This window comes from Moschus berezovskii, chromosome 1 (assembly GCF_049115385.1).
Source record: "Moschus berezovskii isolate FMDL1 chromosome 1, NW_MosBer_1.0, whole genome shotgun sequence".
NCBI classification, from domain to species: domain Eukaryota; kingdom Metazoa; phylum Chordata; class Mammalia; order Artiodactyla; family Moschidae; genus Moschus; species Moschus berezovskii.
In genome coordinates, this window is record NC_142460.1 from 121,953,084 (window position 1) to 121,977,379 (window position 24,296).

The following is a 24,296-nucleotide window of genomic DNA, read 5'->3' on the forward strand; positions in this document are numbered from 1 at the left end:
AAGATTTGTTTTTAAATTATTCTGTTTGCAGCCAGGAGAAAAACATGAGATCATTTCTTTCCCTTTTGCCAAAGACAAGCTGACTTCCCCAACCCACGTGGGCAGTTGATCGCTAAGTCTACCACTGTCTCCGGACTAGTGTCCTGCCACCTGTGGGGACGCGCTAGAACACGGGATGGGGCAAGTTTCAGTAGGCAAGGCATCTCTGGTTTACAAGAAAACTGTGGTCATTTTGCTACTCGTGCCTGCCGCATCTGCCCACTGGGCAGGGAAAGAAGGAAAGGAGATCTGTGGAGGGTACACGGTTGTTCCCATTCACTCTCTTCCACTTCATACACTGTATTCCTCTCCGCACGTGCTTTCCAAGTGCAGGATCACAGATACACTTCCACGCGCGCGCGCGCACACACGCACACCATCTCTCTCCCAAGCGCCAGCCGGGACTCGCCTCTCGCGCACCCCCACCTCCCTGCGGCTGGCTCCACGGCCTCTCCCCATCACCCGCACTCCACGTGGGCGTAACCCGGCGCCAGGCGGCCAGGCTGCCCAAGGAGCCCTTCGGCCGACCAGGAGCTCGCGGGAGGGCGCGGCCCAGGGGTCGGACGGACAAAGCGGGCGTCCAATCGAGCCCGGTACTGCCTCCCCGAAGGGAGGGAGCGGCGGCTCTGACCGGCCCAATGAGCGGGGAGCCCGAGTGGGACTTCCTCCCGGAATCCCGTTGGCCGAAATAGCGGGGCCGTGGGTGACACGTAAGTTGGGTGGGAGGCGGCGGCCGCCGAGGTTCGGCAGCCCCGTCAGTGACCCCGGCCCGCGGTCCCCCTCCCCAAACTCGGCCGGGGCCGCCGGTCGCCCACCCAGCTACTCACCCGCGCGGGCCGCGCGCCGAGAGGCTGCCTGGAGGCCGGCTCCCTTTGTTGGGGCCGCACCCCCTGCTTTGGGTGGCCACAGAGTCGCGCAGTGGGAGCCACCGCGAGGGGCGGGACTCCGAGCGCCGCCGGGGACAGCCGGCCCGGAGAGTGGGGAGGAGGGAGAGAGGCAGGCGGCGTCTGGGGACCGGCGCGAGGACAGCCCGCCGGAAAGTATGCGGAGGGCCCCCTCCCGGGCCCGGGCACTCGCGGAGAGGCAGCCTCGCAAAAGTTTGGCGGCGGCGGCGGCCGCCTCGGCGGCGTCGATGGCTGCGCGCCCCGCGGCGCGCGGGGGCTGAGCGGGCGCCACTTCCCCTCCGGCCCGGCTTTTGTGTCTCGCGTCTCCTCCTCATGCTGCGTCCGGCCACCTCCTTCGGCGGCTGCTGTTGAGGCGCTCGCTCGGGCCGAGGGGAGGAAGGCACGGCGGTGGCGCGGACGGCCGCGGTGCGGGGCCCCGGCGGGACTATGGGAAACGGGATGTGCTCCCGAAAGCAGAAGCGGATCTTCCAGACGCTGCTGCTGCTAACCGTGGTGTTCGGCTTTCTCTATGGCGCGATGCTCTACTACGAGCTGCAGACGCAGCTGCGGAAAGCCGAGGCGGTGGCGCTCAAGTACCAGCAGCACCAGGAGTCCCTTTCCGCCCAGTTACAAGGTACGGTTAACGGGATGCGCGCGGCCAGTGGCCAAGTTTGCCCGGCGCCTCTAGCCCTGGCTGGAAAAGTGGCTTTGGCGAGCCGTTGGCCCTGCGGGCGCCGCCACCTCTGACCTACAGGGACAGCAGAGTCTGCCCCTCTGGGCCTCCGGACCCCAGAGTGTCAGAGGAGATGACACCTCCCCACCCTCCAGCCTCCTCCGGCGGTTACATTTGAAATTGGCAGCACAACCCAGGTCCCACTGGGCGATGGGATGGGCGGGTGCACGCTGAGTCTATTACCCCAGCACTTGTCAATTGTCAAAAGGCTCAGCTGCCATCCAGGCAGACAAACCAGGATCCCTGCCTCCTCTCTGCCAGCGCATCCGGAGGAGCTTGGTTTTCTGGTTTCTAGGTATTTGCTTTTCAGATGGCTTTGTCAGTAGCCTAAGAAATGGGCAGTTTGGCCGAGACTTCTCGAACTCTGCTCTTTTTCCCCCAAGGAAATTAAGCCTGACCCAGTGGTCCGAACTAATGCCCTAGTTGAATGTAGCCTACACTTGCTAGTATCTTATTTCTGCTAACTCGGTAGTGTGACTTTAGAGATGTTCAGTGTGTTGGGGAAAGTCCACACTACTGTTCATCATCCTGCAGCTATGTTTTTGGAAAAATTTTTTAAAAAGGTTGAATTGTTTTCCTAATTAACTTTTAGTTTGTCCCAGAAGGGGGGTGGGTGGGTGTGGGGGTGTGTGTGTCTGTGTGTTACAGTTAGCTTGGAGAAGTGCAAGAGGAGAAACCTGGTTTTTCACTTTGCCGAATACACAGCAAGCACAATGTGAGCAAGACCTGCAGAATGACTTAAGCTCCTATTTTTCTAGTTTAGAGTCCCATTTAATGTAAATTTCAGGCACATAAATGATGCTTGACTGCAAATTCAGAACCAGGTGGCCTTGTTAAGAGCAGCAGCATCCTGTACATATTTTTTGAAAGCTTTTTCTTGTACTCCTGGTTAGTTTTCAACACTCATGCAGCCCTCTCCCTAACCAGAACAAGTAATAGTAGTAAAGGGCTGTGAGTAGTGAAATGTTGACAGTCTTTGCTGATAATGCAAATAGAGCTTATTTCACATTACTAGGAAGATACAAGCTGCATGGCTGGTTTCTGTCAGTGTATATATTTATACAAATATAAAACAGATGCCTTTTCAGGACTTAGCTATTTTGAATGTTCTCTCTAGTTAAAAAAAAAAATAATAATAATGAGAAGAAAATGATCCACAGCTGATTCTTGGTCTTATTTGTTTTTCCCAGTTTAGAAGTAAAGGAAGTATTTTTAGCTTACTGAAGCTGTGTCACCACAGGCAATGAAAATATGGGTTTGTTTCAAAAGGAAAATCTGTTTTGATTCAGCCTTAGGTTAAAAGTTTATTTCTGTAAAATGTGTTGAAATTTACCCATAAATTACTGTTGGTTTGCAAAGTATGGATATTTATTTATTTACTTAGAAGATGCTAGTGGTTTCCTGGTGAAGTTCAGTACAGTTAGATCCAGGGAAATATTTGCCATCTAGGAGTACAATGGCAGGACTGCATTTTCACACTTGTGATAGGAAGGGTGAATATGGTGGATGGTACAAGGTTGGTGCCTTGTTCTTTTAGTTCAGGAGACTCGAGCAGGTGCTATCACATTCACCAAAACACCCTCAGCACTGCACAGTGTCTGACACCAAGGGAGGGTCAATGTATTCATTTATTCACTCAACAAACAAAAGTTAACTGTGGTAAGAAAATTAGTTCCAAGCACTTTTGTTTGCTTTCTCAGATTTCATTTCCCTGTCTGCTTTTTTGAAAAAGCCCAAGTAACAACAGTGAAATATTTAACCCAAGCACCACATTTGCCTCAATTCCCAGTGGTGGATCTCATTGACTGAGGACGTCCTGATTTCTGAGTCATGGCCTTTATTTGCAGTATGCTATTTAGAAGATCAGGCTCAGTGTCTTTTTTCCTTTTATTTGCTTTCTTTTGGTGGTGGTAGTGGGGAAGAGGGGTAGGAGTTGGTATACAAGACCATTATAGTGCATAACAGTTGCTTTGCTGCAGGAGATGAAAAAAAAATGTTGTACCCAGTTTGAATGAGTTGACCTTACAGTCCATTACTTAATTTACTCTTTTTGCCATTTCCTTTTGAATTGTGGTGCTGCAGCAATTGCAATATAATTGTGTGTGAAGAATTATTTCCCACTCAGAGTGCATTTCTTCTTCTACAGTTTTTCTTTTTTCACACTTGACTTCTATTCTGTGGCATTTTATTTTGAATTTCACATCTGCAGGCCATTTAATGAAGATTTTCTGATGACAGGCAGCTTTTCTTCCCTTTTCCAATGACAAATGACATTTTACTCGGCAGTGCTATGTACGACCAGCATAGATTTGTTTTTAGGACATTAGACTTGTTTAGCTATGTGAGATCTCTTGACCTGGCTTGGATTAAAATCAGTTAATTATGAGTGACAAAAAAAAAAACAAAAAAAAAACGCTGGTTGAAAAACTTTGAGTTTGACTATGTAATCTGAAGGTGTCATTTGTTAAATGAACATATTTGGGTCATCTTCAGTTTAATAATGGGTTGTACACTAGACATTATTCTATAAGTAGGTTAACTCTAACTCCAAGTGCATTTTGGAGTCAAACAGTCTCATAAATAGGAAATGATGGGGGTGATGTGGTGAAAGTTCAAGACTTGGCAATGCCCCCTCCACTAAAAACAAATGTCTGTGTCTGCCAGCCTAGCCTATCTTGTCTTCCACCCATAATATTCCTTAATTATACTGAGGAGTAGGGCAGAGGTTACCTCTGGTGGCAGAGGCAGTAGTAACAACCTTTGATTAGCTCAGTGTTTAGCTAATATAAAAATTAAGAAAAAAACACTTTTGGGGCCGCCCACAATTTTCTCTGTCTCTAAAGAGTGTCTGAGCTTTGACTGCCCATTAGAATCACCTGGGCAGCTCCCAGGCCTATTAAGTCACAATCTGTGGGGGTGGAACCCTTCTGGCAGCCTCCCCAGGTGATTGCACTGCTCAGCCAAGGTTGACAACCACAGCTCTGTAGTCTTGAGACTGAGCTGATTCACACATTGACTTCACTGGCTTGGCTGAAAAGACATTTGACGTGTTTTTTTTTTTTTTCTTTTAACCCAAGCATATAATTCAAATTCTAGCCCTGTGTGATCTTGGGCCTCATTTTTCTTATTTATATAATGGAGATTAGAATGGCCTATTTCATAAAATACTATAAGGATAAAATAATGAATACCTATGGAGCTTCTGGGCTTCCCTGGTGGCTCAGCGGTAAAGAATCCACCTGCCAACACAGTTAGATCCCTGGGTCAGGAAGATCCCTCAGAGGAAGAAAAGGCAACCCACTCCAGTATCCTTGCCTGGGAAATCCCACAGACCGAGGAGCCTGGGGGACTACAGTCCATAGAGTTACAGAAGAGTCAGACACAACTTAGCAACTAAATAACAACAAATGAAGCTTCTAGCACATACCTAGCACATAGTAGGTACCACTCATTCACAGTTAGCTTTTGTTGTCATTACAGTTTCTGCTTAAGAGATTTGACCTCTTTTTCTTCCCACGGTTGCCATGGGTAAAATTTTTAAATTCACAGAATTTGTTTTTATAATTAGCTCCTTTTTTGTTGTACCTAAATGCACATCAAAGAAAATAGGTAGACTGGCGTAAATCCAAGTACTTTACCCTCCCTGATAATTTAAAGTTAGAATTCAAGTCTGGTTACTAATTAACTGTATAGTATGTCAGATTAGGAGAGGGATTGATAGCCAGAGATAGGAGTAACCTTGTGCAATAAGATCTGGGAGAGGGATGTAACTATGTAAAAAAAAATTTTTAAGTAGGGTCAAACAGTGGCTAGTTCTTAAAACACTGTATTACATTATTGCAGTGCTCTTGGTCTCCCCAGTGATGACCAGAAACCATCAAGAAAAGGTTCATGTATTGTCTTCTGTGCTTCTATTCCAGATCAGTGTGTGACAGTTATTTAAAATAAACAGGTTTGGTGCTTAAGGCTGACATGGTTATTTAAGTTAGTAGTTCTTTGCATGGTGTTCCCCTGAGACGTGGGATGACCCATTTACTTGAGCATGAAAGCATGCTGTTTCTGGCTACTTTTTTTTTTTTTTTTTACCTCCCCTGAATCTGCTTTAAAGAATAAAAAAGTGTCCTTCAGCTAAGGGCCAGATTTTTTTGTTTTGGCGGTTCTTCTTTCTGTTCTTTGACCTCCGGTGCCAGGTGCTTGGCATGATAGGTACTCAATAAATAGTAGGTCTATACCTGTGTGGTATTGGCTCTCTGCTGATGAATACGCTTATATAAGGTGGGCAGTGAAATGTAGTGGATGTGGGCTGAGGAGTCAGAGTGCTTGGATTGATGTCTTGCTATATTTTTCTTTTTTAAACCAGCTGGTGATCTTGGATTCGCCTTCCCAGGTGGTGGCGCACTGGTAAAGGATCTGCCTGACAATGCAGGAGATGTGGGTTCCATCCCTCAGTCAGGAAGATCCCCTGGAGTAGGAAATGGCAACCCACTTCGGTATTCTTGCCTGGGAAGTCCCATGGACAGAGGAACCTGGTGGGCTACAGTCCACGGGGTCACAAAAGAGTCAGACACAACTTGGCGACTAAACAACAAACAGATATTGTCTATTAAGTGGACATTTTCACTGAAGTACATACATCTTGCAGTTAAAAGGTGAAATTTATCAGGTTGTTTTTGTTTAATTCTGTTCTATTTAAAAAATGGAACAGAAACAACAACTTTTTAAGTTCGGTCAGTTTTATTTGTATATAAAATCCTGCCTTAAAATTCATTCCCTGAATAAAAGATAAAAGTTTGGAAAATATGACTCAATTAAGACTTCTGTTGAATATATGTGACATGCACGGATATGTTTGGTTCTGCACATTATACCTGCCTTAGTCATGGAACATTACCTGCCTGTAATGGAACTCGCCCATATTGGTTGACCAAGGAAGAGAATCGCCCATTATCTGTGAGCCTTTTGTTTTGCCGTAACTTTTAATTTTATATTGGGGTAAAGCTAATGCCTAGTGTGCTGCAGTCCGTGGGGTGGCAAAGTCAGACATGACTGAGCGACCGAACAACAATAGCAAAGCATCTGATTAACAATGTTTTGACAGCTACAGGTGAACAGCAAAGGGCCTCAGCCATACATGCACATGTATCATTCTCCGCTAAATTCCCCCTCCTGTCCAGGCTTCCAGGTAACAGTGAGCAGAGTTCCACGCGCTATACAGTAGGTCCTTGTTGATTATCCATTTTAAATATAGCACTGTGTACATGACCTTTTGAAACTCCCTAACTATCTCTTCCCCACCGTTCCTTCCCCCCACAACCCCATGCACCACGGGCAGCAGTAAGTTTGTTCTCTAAGTCTGTGAGTCTCTATTTTATAAGTAAGTTCATTTGTATCGTTTCTTTTTAGACTCTGTGTAAAAGGGGTGAGTGAGCCTTTTAAGTCTCAAGTATGTTGTACAGTTGACTACATCCACGTAGATTTGAAACCTTACCTTGAGCTTTTAAAATTCCCTCCTGCCTCACCAAGAGCGTGGACGTAAGGCTAGGTCTTAGAGACTTAAGGAAGGGGTGGATTGGAGTTTGAGAATGAAGACTGAAGCTGAGAGTACCAAAGTGCAGAGGATTTGAGAGGAACCAGAAGATGGAAGAGAGAGAGGGAAGGGGACTAACATCAGTTTATGACATTTCAGAACATTGGAGAAGATTCCTGCCCACACCTCCATGTCCCAAAAAGAAAAAAATAGGGAATAGTGAAGGGGGTGTGGGTTTGGCATCAGATATTGTTCGAATACAACTCTGGTGTTTACCAGTGGAGTGACCTTGAGCACACAGGTACCCTCTGTGAACTTTCATTTCTTCATAGTGCCCTGAGGATAGCAATGTCTATTTTGCACATTTGCATGGACTAGAAATAATACATTGAATGTGACTGGCACGAATCCCAGAGTGTGTCACTATGCCATTTACTAGGAAACCAGGACTTGCTGTTGTAGTATTAGCATTGGCTGCTTTTCATTTCATTTGCCCACCGTATTACATCTAGAAGGTAACAGTTATTAGCTGTGGTCTAAATGTGGCTCTTTTTGGAGCCATATGCTCAACTTGGCTGAAACTTTTATTTGATTTAAGGTGCTCTCACTCTATCTTTTCTACCATATTGACCCTTTTTTGGTAAGAAAGGACCTGAGAATGCTGTACATGGTAGTAACTAAGTGTTGCTGTTTTTCATTTTGACAACTAAGTGTTCTTATTTTATCACTGATTTATCACTGAGGACAAAATGTTTTTGCTACTCTTGCCAGTCAGTGGTTTGTGGGTTTTGTAGCTTTGTTTGGAAGTGAAAGTTATGCATAATATAACTGAACTTTAAAAATGGCCAACTGTATTTTGTCTTTCAAGCCATTAAAAGTGAATTTATTTTGACAGAAATTTGGAAGTTTCCTCGAAATAATTATGTGAAGTACATGCCATTTATTGTCTCCCACATTCAGGGGCTGTGCTAAACATGATACTTGCATTTTCTCACTAACACCGAACCAAGCACTGTGGTGTGAAGGAGCAATCTGAGGCTCAGAGGGGTTAATTAACTTTCCAGCATCAAGGTCGAAGCTAATGAAACTGAATTTGGAACCCTAATGTGACTTTGTATCCCAGGTTCTTTCCACAGTACTCCATTGCTCTCAAAATTATTTTAGTGTCTCCTGATTATATTAATGGTTTGGAGAAAGTGGGTTAGGTGGGTTGTGTGAGGATTTAAGATAAAATTTAGAATCAGAAGTAACAAGTCTGAGTATTTGATACAGCATCTCCAGAGTATAGGGCATTTGGTGCAATTACAGAGCGTGATTTTAGTTGATTCTTGAGTTGATTTTAGGTGGTCTGCAAATGCTGCTTGAAATAACATAGAATCACATGAGAGACGGCTGTTTTTTTGAATTCCCTTTAAAGTGTTTTCTTGACAAGTCAGGAGAAACTCTCAGTTTGATTCTAGAATCTCTCGATGTAGCTCCTCATTTGTTTTTCTTAAAGAGAGCAGACTTCAGGCAACCAACAGCCTGATCAGTTCAGTTCAGTTCGCTCAGTCGTGTCCGACTCTTTGCAACCCCGTGAATCACAGCACGCCAGGTCTCCCTGTCCATCACCAACTTCCAGAGTTCACTCAAACTCATGTCCATCAAGTCGGTGATGCCATCCAGCCATCTCATTCTCTGTCGTCCCCTTTTCCTCCTGCCCCCAATCCTTCCTAGCATCAGAGTCTTTTCCAGTGAGTCAGCTCGTTGCATGAGGTAGCCAAAGTATTGGAGTTTCAGCTTTAGCATCAGTCCTTCCAATGAACACCCAGGATAGCTAGACTTTAATAATTGTTTTGTTGTTTTATTGCATTTAAAATTTACAATTACTGCCCATTGATGCCATGTAAGTCAGATTTTTCATTTACAAGGTAGTAATGTAAAGTTTCCCTTTTAGAAGTTTATTATAGGGGAAAAGGTGAACATTTGGCATCGACTTATGCGACTTAGCAGCAGCAGCAGTACCTGTACAGGTTTTGCATGCATGAAATAAGAACTCAGGAGTACCTGCATCTCCGAAGTTTAGGAACAGATCAAATCACTTCGTGATACCGACACGGAATTTTACAGTTAAGAAAACAGTGGAAGAGGATGAGTCACTAAGTATGTGTCTCAAGCTGAGCCCAGAGTCCACATACACTGACTTCCAGAACCACATAGTATTCCTCACTGCACCCTGCAGCCCCTGGAGACCAGCAGCACGCTCACTGCAGTTTGAGCTGAAATGGGTGTTTCTTTTTTTAAACAATGCTATGTAGTTCTGAATGGCACACTTGTGTTCTTTGTTTTTATTGGCTTATGGATGCTTTTCCAGAGGACATGCCAGCCATTGCCCTACGCTAATAAGCCTCACTAAATAGGCTCATAGCCTGGAGGGATGCAGGCATGAAATAAATTGCTCGTTATAATAGTGTGACATTTTAAAAAATATTGCTTTAGCTATTTTTCATATATAAAATGTCATAATATGATAGGTAATGAATAGAAAGATGTGCTGTCACTCTGAAGGATGAGGCATTTTAGAACATTTGAATGACACCATCTCCTTTCCTTAGAGAATATGTGAATTTAAGAAAAATATATTATCATTTTAGGGGAGTCAAACATTTCATTTCCTATTTCACATCTCATTTAAAGCCTCTTTTTAAGTGGAATTAAAAAAAAAACAAAATATCTACAACTTAAGCTATGTAAGAGGACTTTGACATTGCTTGTATGTTCTGCTGCTGCTGCTGCTGCTGCTAAGTCGCTTCAGTCATGTCCAACTCTGTGCGACCCCATGGACTGCAGCCTACCAGGCTCCTCCATCCACGGAATTTCCCAGGCAAGAGTACTAGAATGGGTTGCCATTTCCTTCTCCAGCTTATATGCTCTAGACAATAGCTATGATACTATAAAATAGTCTAAATATAGATTAAAAACGCGAAGTTGATAAATTGGTTATTTAGTTTGATTAGTGTAGAACAGTTTATTAAGTTTTACATTAGTGAGGTTTAGTATTGTAAATCTATACTTCTTACTGCATTGACCTCTCAACCTAATAACAAATATTTAGAGGGAATTTTAAAAGGATTTTATATCCTTTGTAAATATTTGTTTCTGAAAAACATGTTAAATTGTACTGATGTCAAACATCACTTTTATTAGAAAAATGAAAAAAAATCCTTATAGGTAAGTGTCAGCTCAAAATCCAGAAGTCATCTAAGTTTTATCTGGGTGTGGGTACGACTCCTTGGAAATAGTTCCTCAAGTATAACTTCAGAAGTTCAATTCCTCTTCATTGATGGATCTGTGAGACTAAACCTCAACTTAAGCAACATACAACAGTGGAGCAGGCATGAGAGATACCTACATCTTCTTATTCAAAAAACAGCACAAAGTACAAGGTATGTAGGAGTTGCTGGTCCAAGAAAATTCTGAAATCCATTTAGGCAAATGTTCCTCAACTAGGTTCAGGCCTGGGAATAATCCTTCATGGTTTCTGATTCTACCCTATGGACTATTGAGTTATCCTTCCTATTCATGAACGGTGGTATGTGTTTACAGCTGAGTTTTCTCAGCCTGTTTCTTGCCTGTAGAAAGTTGGGGGTTTATGGTGTTTTTTCATTTAGAACCCTCTCCATTCCTTCCAGTCAAAACTGGCAGTGTTTCTCCTAATAAAATCCTCTCAAAACTTTCGTGGGTCTCCCGTGAAGCTTATTGAGGTTTACTCCTGTTAGTCAAAAAGCACTCCCATCTTAGAGATGATTCCTTGGGTTTCTCTACCTTGGGTTTCTGCAGGAATAAGGGAGAGAAAATGCCCTTTAACTTAGCAGAACCCTGTTGAGAGAACCTGTGTTAGGTGAGCTTGATTAAGGAAACTCACACTTCAGAGGACTGTGAGTCACACCCTTAAAAGTTGTAAGAGATCTTATAGCCTGATTGAATAATACTCTGACATGCCACATTTCCCAGGGCTTACCAAAAGGATTTCAGAAGGTAAAACCTTGACCTCACTTCACACTTTTTTGCAGACAGTTCCCTAGAAATGATCTTTGGTTGGAAACTATTTCTTGATTTAAGCGTTACTGAGAATCTTCAAAACCTTCAAGTCTTGTCTTTTTTGTTTAGTAATCCCTCCCCCAATTTATCTTCTCACAGGTTTCCCTAAACAGCAAGAAGAAACCAGGTAGTCTCTTCAGTACTTTGCTGGGAAGGCTCCTCAGCTAAAGCACACAGTTCATTTGGCACTTTTAAAACATCTCGTCTAACTGCACAAATCTGCAGGTCACGTAACTACTTGTTAAGTGTCAGTATTGTTAAACCTTCTGCCACTACATAATTTCTAGTTTCCAGTAAGATTTTCTTCACTTTCATTCATGGCCTTATTAGAAATCTCTTCAAAGTCCAAAGTTCTGTGAACAGTGTGTTCGAGATAGTTTACACTTTGACTCATGCTCTTCTTAGGCCCACTACACAGTTCCATAGCCACTACCACCATTTAGGTTTTTGTCATGGCAGCACTCTGCTTCCAAAATCTGGATTAGTTATCCTGCTGAATATCAGATTACCCCCAGACTGAATTGATTTTGAACAACAAATACTATCACAGTTTTTGCTGGAAAGGAATTGACTTAGCTGAGTGATTCAAGATCTCTCAGGATGTTGGAGTCAAACTTCTGATCAGGGTTGTGTATACTGTGCTGTGCTTAGGCACTCAGTCATGTCCGCCTCTTTCCGATCCCTTGGACTTTAGCTTACTAGTCTTCTCTGTCCATGGAATTCTCCAGACAAGAATTCTGCAGTGGTTTGCCATGCCCTCATCCAGGGTATCTTCCCAACCCAGGGATCAAACCCACGTGTTCCGCATTGCAGGCGGATTCTTTACTGTCTGAGCCACCAGAGAATCAGGGTTGTAGTTATCTCAAAATTTGACCAGGACTGGAGAATCTGCCTCAGAATTCACTACTGTGGTTGCTGGCAGGCCTCAATTCTAGTCTCACTCTTCCAGAGCTTTCCATATCCATAGTTCCAACCTGGAACTTTCAACAGAATACCTGGCTTCCCTCAGGGCAAGAGATCAAAGAGCAACAGCCAGGGAGAGAGTTTGTATGAACCCAAGGTGAATATGAAAGTATTTTAATAACCTAATCTTGAAGGTATAACTCATGACTTCCTGCCCTATTCTGTTCATTACTGTTGAGTCACCAAGTTTAGCCTGTGCTCAAGGGTAAGAATAACAGAATCCAAGAATCATCTGGGGCCATCTTAGTAGCTGCCTCCCACAATGTAAGAATGTCATTGTTATTGTTGGAAATATCCTTACCAAAGTCATCTTTGAGTACTTGCTATGTACCAGGTACTGTTCTAAATTATATTCTTGGATTATCCAGTGTAATTGTAATTTTGTAAAAAAATGTTTTACTATATATTAAAATGTGATTTACCATTTAATTTGACATAGTAAAAAATGACATTTGAAATCATGGCACCTCAGGGGGAAATTATCTGGTCTTTAAACTATCTGACCAGGAAGAATTCAAATTAAGAGATTTCCAGGTAACTCTCTGAAATAAAACCTAACTAGGAGGCTGTTGGAGAAAGCAGTGGCATCCACTCCAGTACTCTTACCTGGAAACCCCATGGACAGAGGAGCCTGGCAGACCCAGCCCATGGGGTAGCTAAGAGTCGGACATGACTGAGCGACTTCACTTTCACTTTTTACTTTCATGCAGTGGAGAAGGAAATGACAACCCACTCCAGTGTTCTTGCCTGGAGAATCCCAGGGATGGGGGAGCCTGGTGGGCTGCCGTCTGTGGGGTTGCACAGAGTCGGACACGACTGAAGCGACTTAGCAGCAGCAGCAGCAGGAAGCTGTTAGGGGAAATCCCAAAGTTGAAGCCATCCTGTCCTTAGGGAGTTTCAAAAACCATTGACAATTTGTGAAAATTTCACGTTCCTGCAAATGACTGTATTTCATTGGTTAGTAGCCAGGAATGCAGTAGAATGTGTTTGTCCATATAGTATTTTCACTTGCTTCTGAATGTGTTCCTTTTGGCTTTATATAGTCTGCAGCCCTTGTGAAGACCTTATTATTTGATAGTCGGAAGATACATATTTTTAATGGAATTAAACTGGTTTTAGAAAGATAGGTATCTTTGATTTAAAGAAAGAGCATTAGTTGCATGAATAGTAACTTCAACTTGTTCATTCATTCCTATTTTGAGAGTCAAGTTTTATATATTGTAGTACATGAGGTATTCTTTTGTGCTATTGATAAAATTAAAAAACAGAGCATATAGACATATTATGAAAACATCATTAAATGTTATGAACAATTGCAATTTCAAAATCATACTCTGACCTCACTCTTCCAAACATACTTTAGTAATTAGAGATACTTGAGTTGAATATTTCTATTTTTCATTTTACTTCCATTGTACTTTCCTAAACAGATTTCTATAAGAGGTGGGATCATCAGGAAGTGGATAGAGAATACTTTGTCCAAATGTTTGAGGCCATACTTCACTTAAAAATCAGTGGGAGTTTCCATTTTGTAATTGAGAAGTTGCTGTTGAATATCTAGCCATCAGTGATCATCTTCCTGCCCCTACTGCTATCTGTGTGGGTGCCAGATTGCTGCCATGATCCTCACTGTTAAGCTGTGTTGCTGTGGGCCTCATGTCTTACTGATACCCACATAGATTGAAGTCCCTTGAGACGTATGGTCTCCGTTCTGTGTCTGAACACGTAGAAAATTCCCTATGTGTTCTATAGAGTACAGTGTAGTTCTTAGAGAGACTTAACGGTCTGCATGTTGTGTTTTTCTTCTTTACCTTTTGCTACTCAGGTTGGTTAGGGTCCATATGGATTAAGCCAGAGGATGCTCTTTTCTGTTGATACCACCCAAGGAAGCAGTAGCTACTAACCCAGTGAGCTAGAATGATGGTATTTATGAGTACATGTGAGACCCTGTTTTTAGCCTCCAAGAAGTCTTCATCTGAGGGTCCCACAGTAGCAATACTTTGAGCAGAGGCTGAGCTTTTAAAGAAACACTGCTTTGTTTTTGTGGTAGGCCTCCAGCTGATCTCAAAACTGCCTCCTACCAGGCAACAACTCAGTCCTAAGACCATGTTGTGTGTCTTGTCTGTGACCCTCTCTTTCTCAAGGGTGGAGTTTTCAATTTGGGATCACTGAGAGGTCCATGAACTTTCTGAAAATTTATGTCAATTTTATATATGTGCCTTTTTCCAAGACAGAAGTCATAGCTTTTATCAGATCCTCAAAGCATCAGTGACCTGAAAAAGGTTAAGAACCACTGCTTTAGGGCAAATTCCTCCTTCTGAAGTTTTTTTAAGTCCATCTTGGAATTTTACCTCCTCTGGTTCTACCTCATGAATTCTCTGGAAAGTGGCCCTGTTTGTAATGGGGTTGTCAATGCTCAATGCTGTTCTTCTAAAGCCCAAATCCCCACCACCCCCCTTAAATGTAAGAATCCTGATTAGAGATTTAAATGACATTTCATAAATTGCCTTCCTAGAATCTACTAGTAACTGCTTGTTCCTGTTTAGTCTTTACGTTGTGTCCAACTCTTTTTGTGACCCCAGGAACTGTAGCCCATCAGGCTGCTCTGTCCATGGGATTTCCCAAGCAAGAATACTAGAGTGGGTTGCCATTTCCTTCTCCAGGGGATCTTCCTGACCCAGGGATTGAACTTGTGTCTTCTGCATTGGCAGAAAGATTCTTTACCACTGAGCCACCTGCAAAACCCTTTAGTAACTACTTAGTAAATAATAAAAGAATGTCTTGTTATCACGTGAGAAATTTAGGCTTTTCAGATTGCTTTATATTCATGATATTTAAAGCAATATGCAACAATTATTTTCATTTTAAATTTGGGGAAATAGAAATCACACAGCAAGACAGTGACACACTTGGGATTAATGCTCAAATTACTTGAATCCTAATGCAGAGCTTTTACTAATCCTCAGTTTCCGAAGCTACATCACCCTGGAACTCTTGATAAAAGGAGGTTTTGACAGTATCTATTCACAAAATAGAGTTTCTGACTTCACCTCCTCAGAATTAAGAATATCCCCAGATGGTGACTCAGCTCGACTTGAGAACTTGTCTCTTTGGGGCCCACCTGCCGTCCCCCATCACTTCCCATCTCTGGGTCCACAGAAGGTACTGCTGGCTGCTCCTGCTCCCACTTCCTGCTCCACTCTGCAGCTTTCCACTCCCTGTCAGTGGCATGTTTCCCTTGCTCCTTTCTGCGTCACAAGTGCCCTGGAGGATGGAGGCAGGCTCCATAGTCTTGGATCCCAGGTTAATAAGAGTGATGGTCACTGTGGGGATCTTGGCTCCCCCACACTTCTCATCTCTCTCTGGCACATTGGCCTTGGTCCAAAACTAGGGGCTTAAGCAGTCGCTTACCTTTGCATGGTTCTTTCTCAGACTCCTCTGCAACCTGGGGTATAGACAGGGGTAAGCCCACACCCAGATCGTGCTATTGGAACTTTCACCACAGGCTCTGTACAGGGGGACTTTGAAGTTCTCCAGTCAACTGGTTCTCCAGCTGTGCTTTTTAGCTTCCAGATGTAGAAGCCAAATCACTCCTAAATAAGTCACAGATTGGAAAAGCAGGAAAGAATGTTTGTAGAAACCAGGTTGTAAAGAGAAACATATGGATATGTTTTGGTTTGGCCCACACAGTGCCCGGAAAAATTTCAAGGTAGTTGTCTACATGGAAAAAGAAAGATATTTTATGTAAACATCTAGATTTCAGACTGTTTGAAAAGTCATAGGATCTCTTGACCCTGGTCTGCATTCTTGTATGGCTTGCACTTTGAGTGGGGCATGCGGGCTTCGGTTGGCAAAATTTCCACTGGAATTCTTCCTCTCGAATAATTTATTTAGTTTCTCAATGAAAAAGGCACGCCTCAGAGAGATCAACTCTTTCACTTTTCACTTTCATGCATTGGAGAAGGAAATGACAACCCACTCCAGTGTTCTTGCCTGGAGAATCCCAGGGATGGGGGAGCCTGGTGGGCTGCCGTCCATGGGGTCGCACAGAATCGGACACGACTGAAGCGACTTAGCAGCAGCAGCAGCAGAGAGATCAAATGACCTGACAACTGTGCCATCCCGTGTGGTAGCCACTGGTGCTGTGTGGAAAAAGCACTGAAAGTGTGTAACTGAGTGGAATTTCATATTTTAATTTATTTAAACTTAAAATTTAAAGCTGAAGCACTGTGAAATATTTTTCAGTTAAGGACAGCTTTATCATTTTGGTGGTACTATATTTCAGTTAACTCAGGTCATGTTAGATATTATTGGATTATTAGATATTAATAATTATTAATTATTAGATGTTATTGCAATGCATGTATACTTTGTATTTTTCAAAATGTGGCTGCAGAAATCTAAAAATTGCAAATGTGGTTCATGCTGTATTTCTGTTGGATGGTGTTGACCTGACAGAGGTCACACAGCTTGTTGGTGGAAAATCTGAAATATGTCAGCTGATATCCACGGTTCTAACCATATTTTATCTTTATTATCAATACTTTATAAAGTGTTGCCCAAATTTTCTTCTAATTCTCAAAACCTTTTCATTGTACCAGACAATCTCACAGACTCCTCTAGGAGTTTATTTTTCCTCATTCTTGCATGGCACATGATACAGAGGTGACTTTATGCAAATAAAAATTTAGCTTTGTGTGTTATAGTGGTCATATAATAAAGGTAATTTTAAAGATAATGCAGTTAATGTTCATGATATATAAAGGCTAAAATTATTTTCTCATTTTAAGTGATACTGACCATTAGTTGTCTCTGAATTATTTAAGAAAATAATTTTTAACACATTCAAAATAGCATTGTATTTGATTTTGTCACAAATGTGTATTAGTCTAAAATTAGTTGCATATTGTATCTTATTGTATAACCAGTGATCAAAACACAACAACACCAGCATCCCAGAAGTTTCCTTGAGCCCCTTGCAGTCATGAACTGTTCCTCACTCCCTAAGGATAATTGCTATGAATTGATTTTGCCTGGTTTTATACTTTACATCAGTGAAATCAAACAAGTGAATCAAACAAGTTCTTTTTCTTAACATTGTGAGATTCGTCCAAGCTATTACATGTAGTTATAGATTGCTCACTTCTTTTAGTATGCCATCTTATAAATCTGACACAATTTATCCATTCTATGATTGATAAGCATTTGAGTAATAGGGCTGCTGCTATGAATGCTCTAGTTTCTTTTGACTTTTTTTTTTTTAATGGCTAGCAACTACTTGATGTCCTCAATGACTATAGCTTAAGGTCTATTTTGAGTGCATTTGCCAAGTTGTTATTTTATTATTTCTCTTCTATTAGTGCTAATTTAATATCTTTATGCATCCTGTCTGTATGCACTGGACTATTACCACTACAAATTAAAAAATATGACCAAAAATAAAAGCAACTAAAACTTAACATTCAAAATGCAAGCGTTGGTGTCATTGTTCAGCCAAGGATAAGGATAAGCTGCCTAGAGATCTGTCCAGATGTGAGCTGGCTTATCTTTTCTCTGTTCACCATCGTTTGTGCTCTTCTGATACATTCTTTTTCCATTTGTACTGTGTAAAAGGGTCATTTTAAAGTAATTAATTTATTTAAAAACTTAAAATTACATCAGGCCCGATTCTTCCTTTTTGCTAATTTCCTGAAACATGTTCACAATCCCCTGATTTGGGAACATTGCCTCTCACTAGAAGTGTCCAGAGGATAGCTAAGCATTTGAGAGGAGTGTTACAGAGTTAACTCAGATATCTGGTGGGTGGTTGAACTAGCCTTAAGAATATTTCTAAACTAGAATAATGTCATTTTTAAATTCTGAGATGCTAGCTTAAGTGAACAATAATGAAAATAAGAATTATTTGTAGTGACATGTTTAGCAATTTATTAGTTCACAGTTTTCACTCTAGAGTTTGCTTTATTACATATAAATGGCTAAAAAGGCAATGATGTTCTTGGAATTGATTCATGAACTTTCATTAATGTTACTTTTATAACTTATCGTAAGAGAATTTGTGTTGTGCTATACTACAGTTTGTACAAATTATGATAAAAAAATTAATAAGATATGTTAACCAAAATCTACCCTAGTTTTTTAAAAGACTAGATTTCTAAATCACTGAGCAGTATATCCTTCTAGCCACAGAATTAACAGATATTTCCTATCTTGTAATTCAGGCAGGCCCTAGAAGTATTAGTATTCAAAAGTAATAAGCTTGTATGTACTAAACTCTTCTTTAATTTCAGATTTTTAGTGATTTATACTGGCTCCCATCCCCAACACTACTTAGTTCACACCTGTGAAGTTTCTAAGGGAAGCTATTCAGTTATTCAGTAACTGCTCAAAAAACCGTATGGGCGGTTCAGGTGGTTAGGGAGATACTTTCAGTTCACTTCGAGAATTGCTTAGTAAAGACATCTGAGGTTAAAAAATTATAACTTGGGTTACTTAAAATGTAGCCCATTCAATATAATATAGTTTATTTCTGAAAATTAGACTACATAGAATAAATATCTTTCCATGACATTTTCTTTAATTTTTTTTTAATTAAAAAGATTTCTGATTCTGTTTTCTGAAACAGAAGATAGTCAAGGAAAATTACTGTTATGAATTTAGGATAGGTAATCCAAAGGGGTGTGATTTGATACAACTAATATTACATGAGTAGCCATATAAAGATACTGAACATCAGTATTTTTTTGTTTTGTAACAGTTTAAAAGTCTTAAAGACTTAAAAGAACAGACGTATTCATGCGTACTGCTTGTCTGTGATTTGAACATTGTGGCCTGGACTTGACCTGGCCTGATTTATCTGAACCTAAGGCAAGAGTGAACATCGACATTCTAGGCATCAGTGAACTAAGATGGACTGGAATGGGTGAATTTAACTCAGATGACCATTATATCTACTACTGTGGGCAGGAATCCCTTAGAAGAAATGGAGTAGCCATCATGGTCAACAAGAGTCCGAAATGCAGTACTTGGATGCAATCTCAAAAACTACAGAATGATCTCTGTTCGTTTCCAAGGAAGACCATTCAGTATCACAGTAATCCAAACCTGTGCCCCAACCAGTAATGCTGAAGAAGCCAAAGTTGAATGGTTCTATGAAGACCTACAAGACCTTTTAGAACTAACACCCAAAAAAGACATCCTTTTCATTATGGGGGACTGGAATGCAAAAGTAGGAAGTCAAGAAACACCTGGAGTAACAGGCAAATTTGGCCTTGGAGTACGGAATGAAGCAGGGCAAAGGCTAATAGAGTTTTGCCAAGAGAACGCACTGGTCATAGCAAAGACCCTCTTTCAACAGCACAAGAGAAGACTCTACACATGGACATCACCAGATGGTCAACACCGAAATCAGATTGATATATTCTTTGCAGCCAAAGGTGGAGAAGTTCTATGCAGTTAGCAAAAACAAGACCAGGAGCTGACTGTGGATCAGATCATGAAATCCTTATTGCCAAATTCAGACTTAAATTGAAGAAAGTAGGGAAAACCACTAGACCATTCAGATATGACCTAAATCAAATTCCCTTATTGAAAGACCTCCGAAGAGTGCCTTCCCTCCGGAGAGACCCTTCCCAGGGAACAACGAAACCACTCACATACGGATGCAATCAGCAAGAGGTTTATTTTGATACGCAGGTACCTGGGGCGACAAAGTCTCTCGGTAGACTTGCGCGCCCAACGGTTGGAGCGAGGGGTTTTTATGGGGTTGGAAAGCGGGAAGCGCGGTTACAGAAGCGAGAAGCTTGATTATAGGGTTTTCATTGGCTGGTTTAAATGAGGCCATACGCGCGCGCGCGGGAAGCGCGGATACAGAAGCGGGAGGAGAGGTTTTTATAGGTTGACGTGACCTAAGTTGTTTTTCGCGGTACTTTTCTGTCTCTCCCTAAGGGTATTTTTCCGGGCCTGTTTTTCTGCGATTGCATAACTGGCTAGGGTGTGGCTGCTATCTTGGCTGGACTCTAAAACCTTGCTAAGGTCATAAGCTGCAAAGCTGGGGGTCTTTCATTCCCCCATTTCTCTTGTTACTTCGAATGGAATCTTTCATTCGAGGATCAGGTCATTTCTATTTCAGGGTCACACTGTCTCAGTTGATGGTACTGCTGGGTCAGAACTAAGGCCTGGATAACCGATAGTCTATCTTTTATAAATCGCACCAACCGGTTAAGAATGCATGGACCAAACAATAGTATTAGTAGAATGACTATTAGGGGACCCACGATGGAGGAGACTAGGGTTGAGAACCAGGGGGATCGGTTGAACCACCTTTCAAACCATCCTTGCTCTGCCTCAAATAGTTTTTGCCTTTGCTTAAGCCGCTCTCTTAGCTTGGCCATATTATCTCGTACTAGTCCGGTATGATCTGCATAAAAACAACATTCTTCTTTTAGAGCTGCGCAAAGGCCTCCTTCTTGCAAGAATAGGATATCTAATCCCCTCCGGTTTTGTAAGACCACTTCAGAGAGAGAGGTTAATGATTTTTCAAGAGCGCTGACCGATTCTTCTAGTGCCTGGATATCAGTATGCATGGCTGCCTGGAGCAGTTTGAACTGGCTGGTTTCTAGGAGGGCTGCAGTCCCTGTACCTAGCCCTGCGGCTATTCCTCCCACTGTAAATCCTCCTAACAGCACAACTAGGGTTATGGAGACTGGCTCCCTCTTGAATCGGGACCCTTTTTCAAAGTGACTGTAGACATATTCAGGCTCATGATAAGTTATCTTGGGCCATAATTCAATCAGAATGCAGTAATCGGAGGTCAGGTTAAAAACAGCGGCTGAGACACACGGGGTCAGTCCAGTGTTGCACGCCCAGTACATCCCGTCAGGGGCTTTTAAGTAGTAGGTTCCCCTGGTTATTGTTTTGGTGGTGCTACATAGGACCTGGTGGGTTTTGGGGATGGCTCCTAGGCAAAGCCCTTTTCCAGATACTTGGGATAAGGTTAGTTTATGTTGGGAGTTAAAAAGGCATCTGCCGGGGGCATGGGTATGGTTGGAGTAGTTGCCCCTAACAGCTACCCCCTCATAATAAGGGGGATTAGAAACCAGGCATAACCAGCATTCTTGTGTTCGGCTAGGGTCAGAAGCATTAAGGGCAAAATAGGCTCCCCGTATCAGGCTAAGCAGCCGATCTATAGTCCCCGGCGGATGGGGCGTTAGGGCAGTCGCCTGGGTGTGTTTGGTGCTGGTTATAGGGTGCCGTGTGTTAAGGTCTGGGGGTAAAGTTTGTGTTGGCTGGGTCGGGGGTCGTTGTTTGGTCAGGACTAGATTGGGCCCTATGCTTTCTGTATCTACTGGTTTAATGGTCTGGAGGATGGTCAAAATGCCCCCGTAGTAGGGGCCATGCCAATAGATGGGTCCCATAGTGGTCTGAATTCCCCAGCTAAGCCCTGAAGTCCACCGTAGTCTTTTTGCTGCCTCTTGGTTGAACATTATCTTAACTTGGGCATATTTATCTTTTCCGTCTGGACCTGGGGAATATGCACCCCAGTCGGGGGCCTTTTGTGCAAACGAGAAGTTAACTCCATCCCTGTTTCCAACGTCCCACTTACGTTTGCCATCATTTGAGGTCACGCAGGACCAAGAACTACACCAATAATGCTGTATGCCCCCGCAAGTTTTCCAGTTTTTCGTATACCCTGGGCATGCCCAAAACCCGTTGTCCTGCAAAAGTCCCCCGGCCCAAGTTACTTGTACGAGGTCTTTGAAGTTGAAATATAGGATTGGCCACCAAGTGTTGGGGGGGTGGGTCTCGGTGGTCGAGTTGAGTATTTCACCAGTCAGTCCATCTCGGAGTTCCCAAGTGACTTTGACTGGCTGATGTGGGCTTATGCAAGTTGTACAGCCGACAAGAGTGGTTAATAATAGGGCTGTAAGCCATAGGGGGCCTTTTGCCGTATGATTTTTAGCTCTAGGGGATGCAGGAGACAGGGAACCCAAGATCATAAGGATTATAGCTATGTAATCTTTGAGAGTCTTATCTTGAGTGGATTTTGAGAGCGCTGGAGCTTCCATCGAGGCGGTCTGTCCGGGTTGTCCTGGCTGAAGTCGGCGGAGCTCGATGGCAGGGCGCTCTTAACGTGCGAGGAATGGATCCAAGCAGTGATGCCGTCCACTTTTAGGGCTGTTGGGGTAGTCAGGAGCACAGTGTAGGGTCCCTTCCAGCGGGGTTCTAGGTTCTTAGTCTGATGCCGGCGGACCCAGACGGAATCTCCGATCTGGAACGGGTGTGGGACCACCGGCTTGTTTAGCTGTTCTTGGTAGGCTGCGGCCAATGGTTTCCAGACCTCTTTTTGCACGATCTGGAGTGCCTGTAAATGAGCTTTCAAGGAAAGACTGTTAGCGTGTTCAGCAATATGGGGGTCGAGGAGAGTAGTGGCTGGTGGTGGGGCCCCATATAATATTTTGAACGGTGTTAACCCATGGGGCCCTGGGGTATTTTTGGTCCGGTATAGGGCCATGGGCGGTAGGAGCACCCAGTCTCTGGAGCCAGTTGCAAGCGTTAATTTAGATAAAGTCTCCTTGATGGTTTTATTTATCTGCTCTACCTGTCCTGAACTTTGGGGCCTATAAGCACAATGCAATTTTTAATCGATCCCCAATAGCTTAGCCACCAACTGACTTACCTGGGAGACGAAGGCGGGCCCATTGTCTGTCCCTAATACTTGAGGCTAGCAGCTTCTTGGTGACCGTCCGGGCCGTCTCCTGTTTGGTGGGGAAAGCCTCTACCCAGCCGGAGAATATCAGGAGATACTTGTAGCCGTATAATCCTGGTTTTACTTCCGTAAAGTCGACTTCTCAGTGTGTGCCCGGTCGGTGTCCCCGTACACGAGTCCCGACCCCATATCGGGCCTTTCCAGCATTGATCTGGGCGCAGGCTCTGCAACTGCCTACCACCTGACTTGTGCCCTGAGTTTTGTGAGAAGGTCCCGGCCCAGCAGGGGGTAAGGGCAGTCAGGTACATGTAAAAAGGAATGAGTCACCTCTCCTGTAGCCAGACGTACTCTTTGGTCCGTGGTCCATCGGTACCGCTTGCCTTCGGTGGCTCCTTGGACCCAAGCCGATTTGTTGCTTAGGGGTCCCGTCGGGCGAGTCAGCACGGAGTGTTGGGCGCCGGTATCCACCAGGAAGGTGACAGGTTGCCCCCCAACATCGAGCTCCTGGCCCTGACTTCCCTAGTCGTCAAGAGTCAGACGGGACGCCTGGGGCTTTGGCCGGCGGGGCCCCTTTGGTCGCTTTGGGCAATCCTTGATCCAGTGACCCTTCTCTTTGCAGTAGGCACATTGATCTTTATCTACTCGGGGCCCCCTCCTGTCTCCCTCTAACTTATCCTGTCGTTGCCCTGATACTACGGTGGCTAGCAGTTTACTAAACTCTCTATTTTTCTTGCGGTCTCTCGCATTTTCTCTCTCTTTCTGAGTTTTTCTTTTATTAAATATACGTTCTGCCTCTTTTACCAAATCTTGTAAGGAGCTCTCTTTGAGGTTTTCTAACCGCTCAAGTTTTTTTTTTTTTTTTTTTTAAATGTCTGGTGCAGACTGCCAGATAAAGGACATGGGGAGATTACACCCTGGGTCCTCAGGATCGTAAGGGGTGTACATCCGGTAGGCTTTTTTAAGCCGCTCTAGGAAGGCGGAGGACTCCTCAGGACCCTGGATGACTTGTTTTACCTGGGCCAAATTGGTGGGGCGTTTTGTTGCCCCCTGGAGACCCGCTATGAGCAACTGGCGATAGAGACGTAGGTGGTTCCTACCTTCAACCGTGGAGAAATCCCAGTCGGGGTGCCCCAGGGGAAAGCAGCGTCAATCTCATTAGGTAGTTGGGTGGGACGACCGTTTTCGCCCGGGACATTTTTCTGGGCCTCCAAAAAGACCCGCTGCTTTTCTTCAGTGGTTAGTAGTGCCTGCAGCAGCTGTTGGCAGTCGTCCCACGTGGGTTGGTGAGTAACTAAAATGGACTCAATTAAGGAGATTAACCTGGAGGGGTCTTGGGAGAAAGAAGGATTGTTATTTTTCCAATTA

General features: G+C 43.4%; 1 protein-coding gene across 6 annotated transcripts in view; it reads left to right on the forward strand.

The window, feature by feature from the left end:
* Positions 1–1,370: 1,370 nt before the first annotated feature.
* Positions 1,371–24,296, forward strand: part of GOLIM4 (golgi integral membrane protein 4) — a 93,863-nt gene continuing 70,937 nt past the window's right edge. For all 6 annotated transcript variants that reach the window (XM_055410372.2, XM_055410391.2, XM_055410381.2 and 3 more), the window contains exon 1: positions 1,371–1,557. In XM_055410372.2, the coding sequence (XP_055266347.1) occupies positions 1,371–1,557 (187 nt within the window). The remainder of the gene's footprint in view (positions 1,558–24,296) is intronic.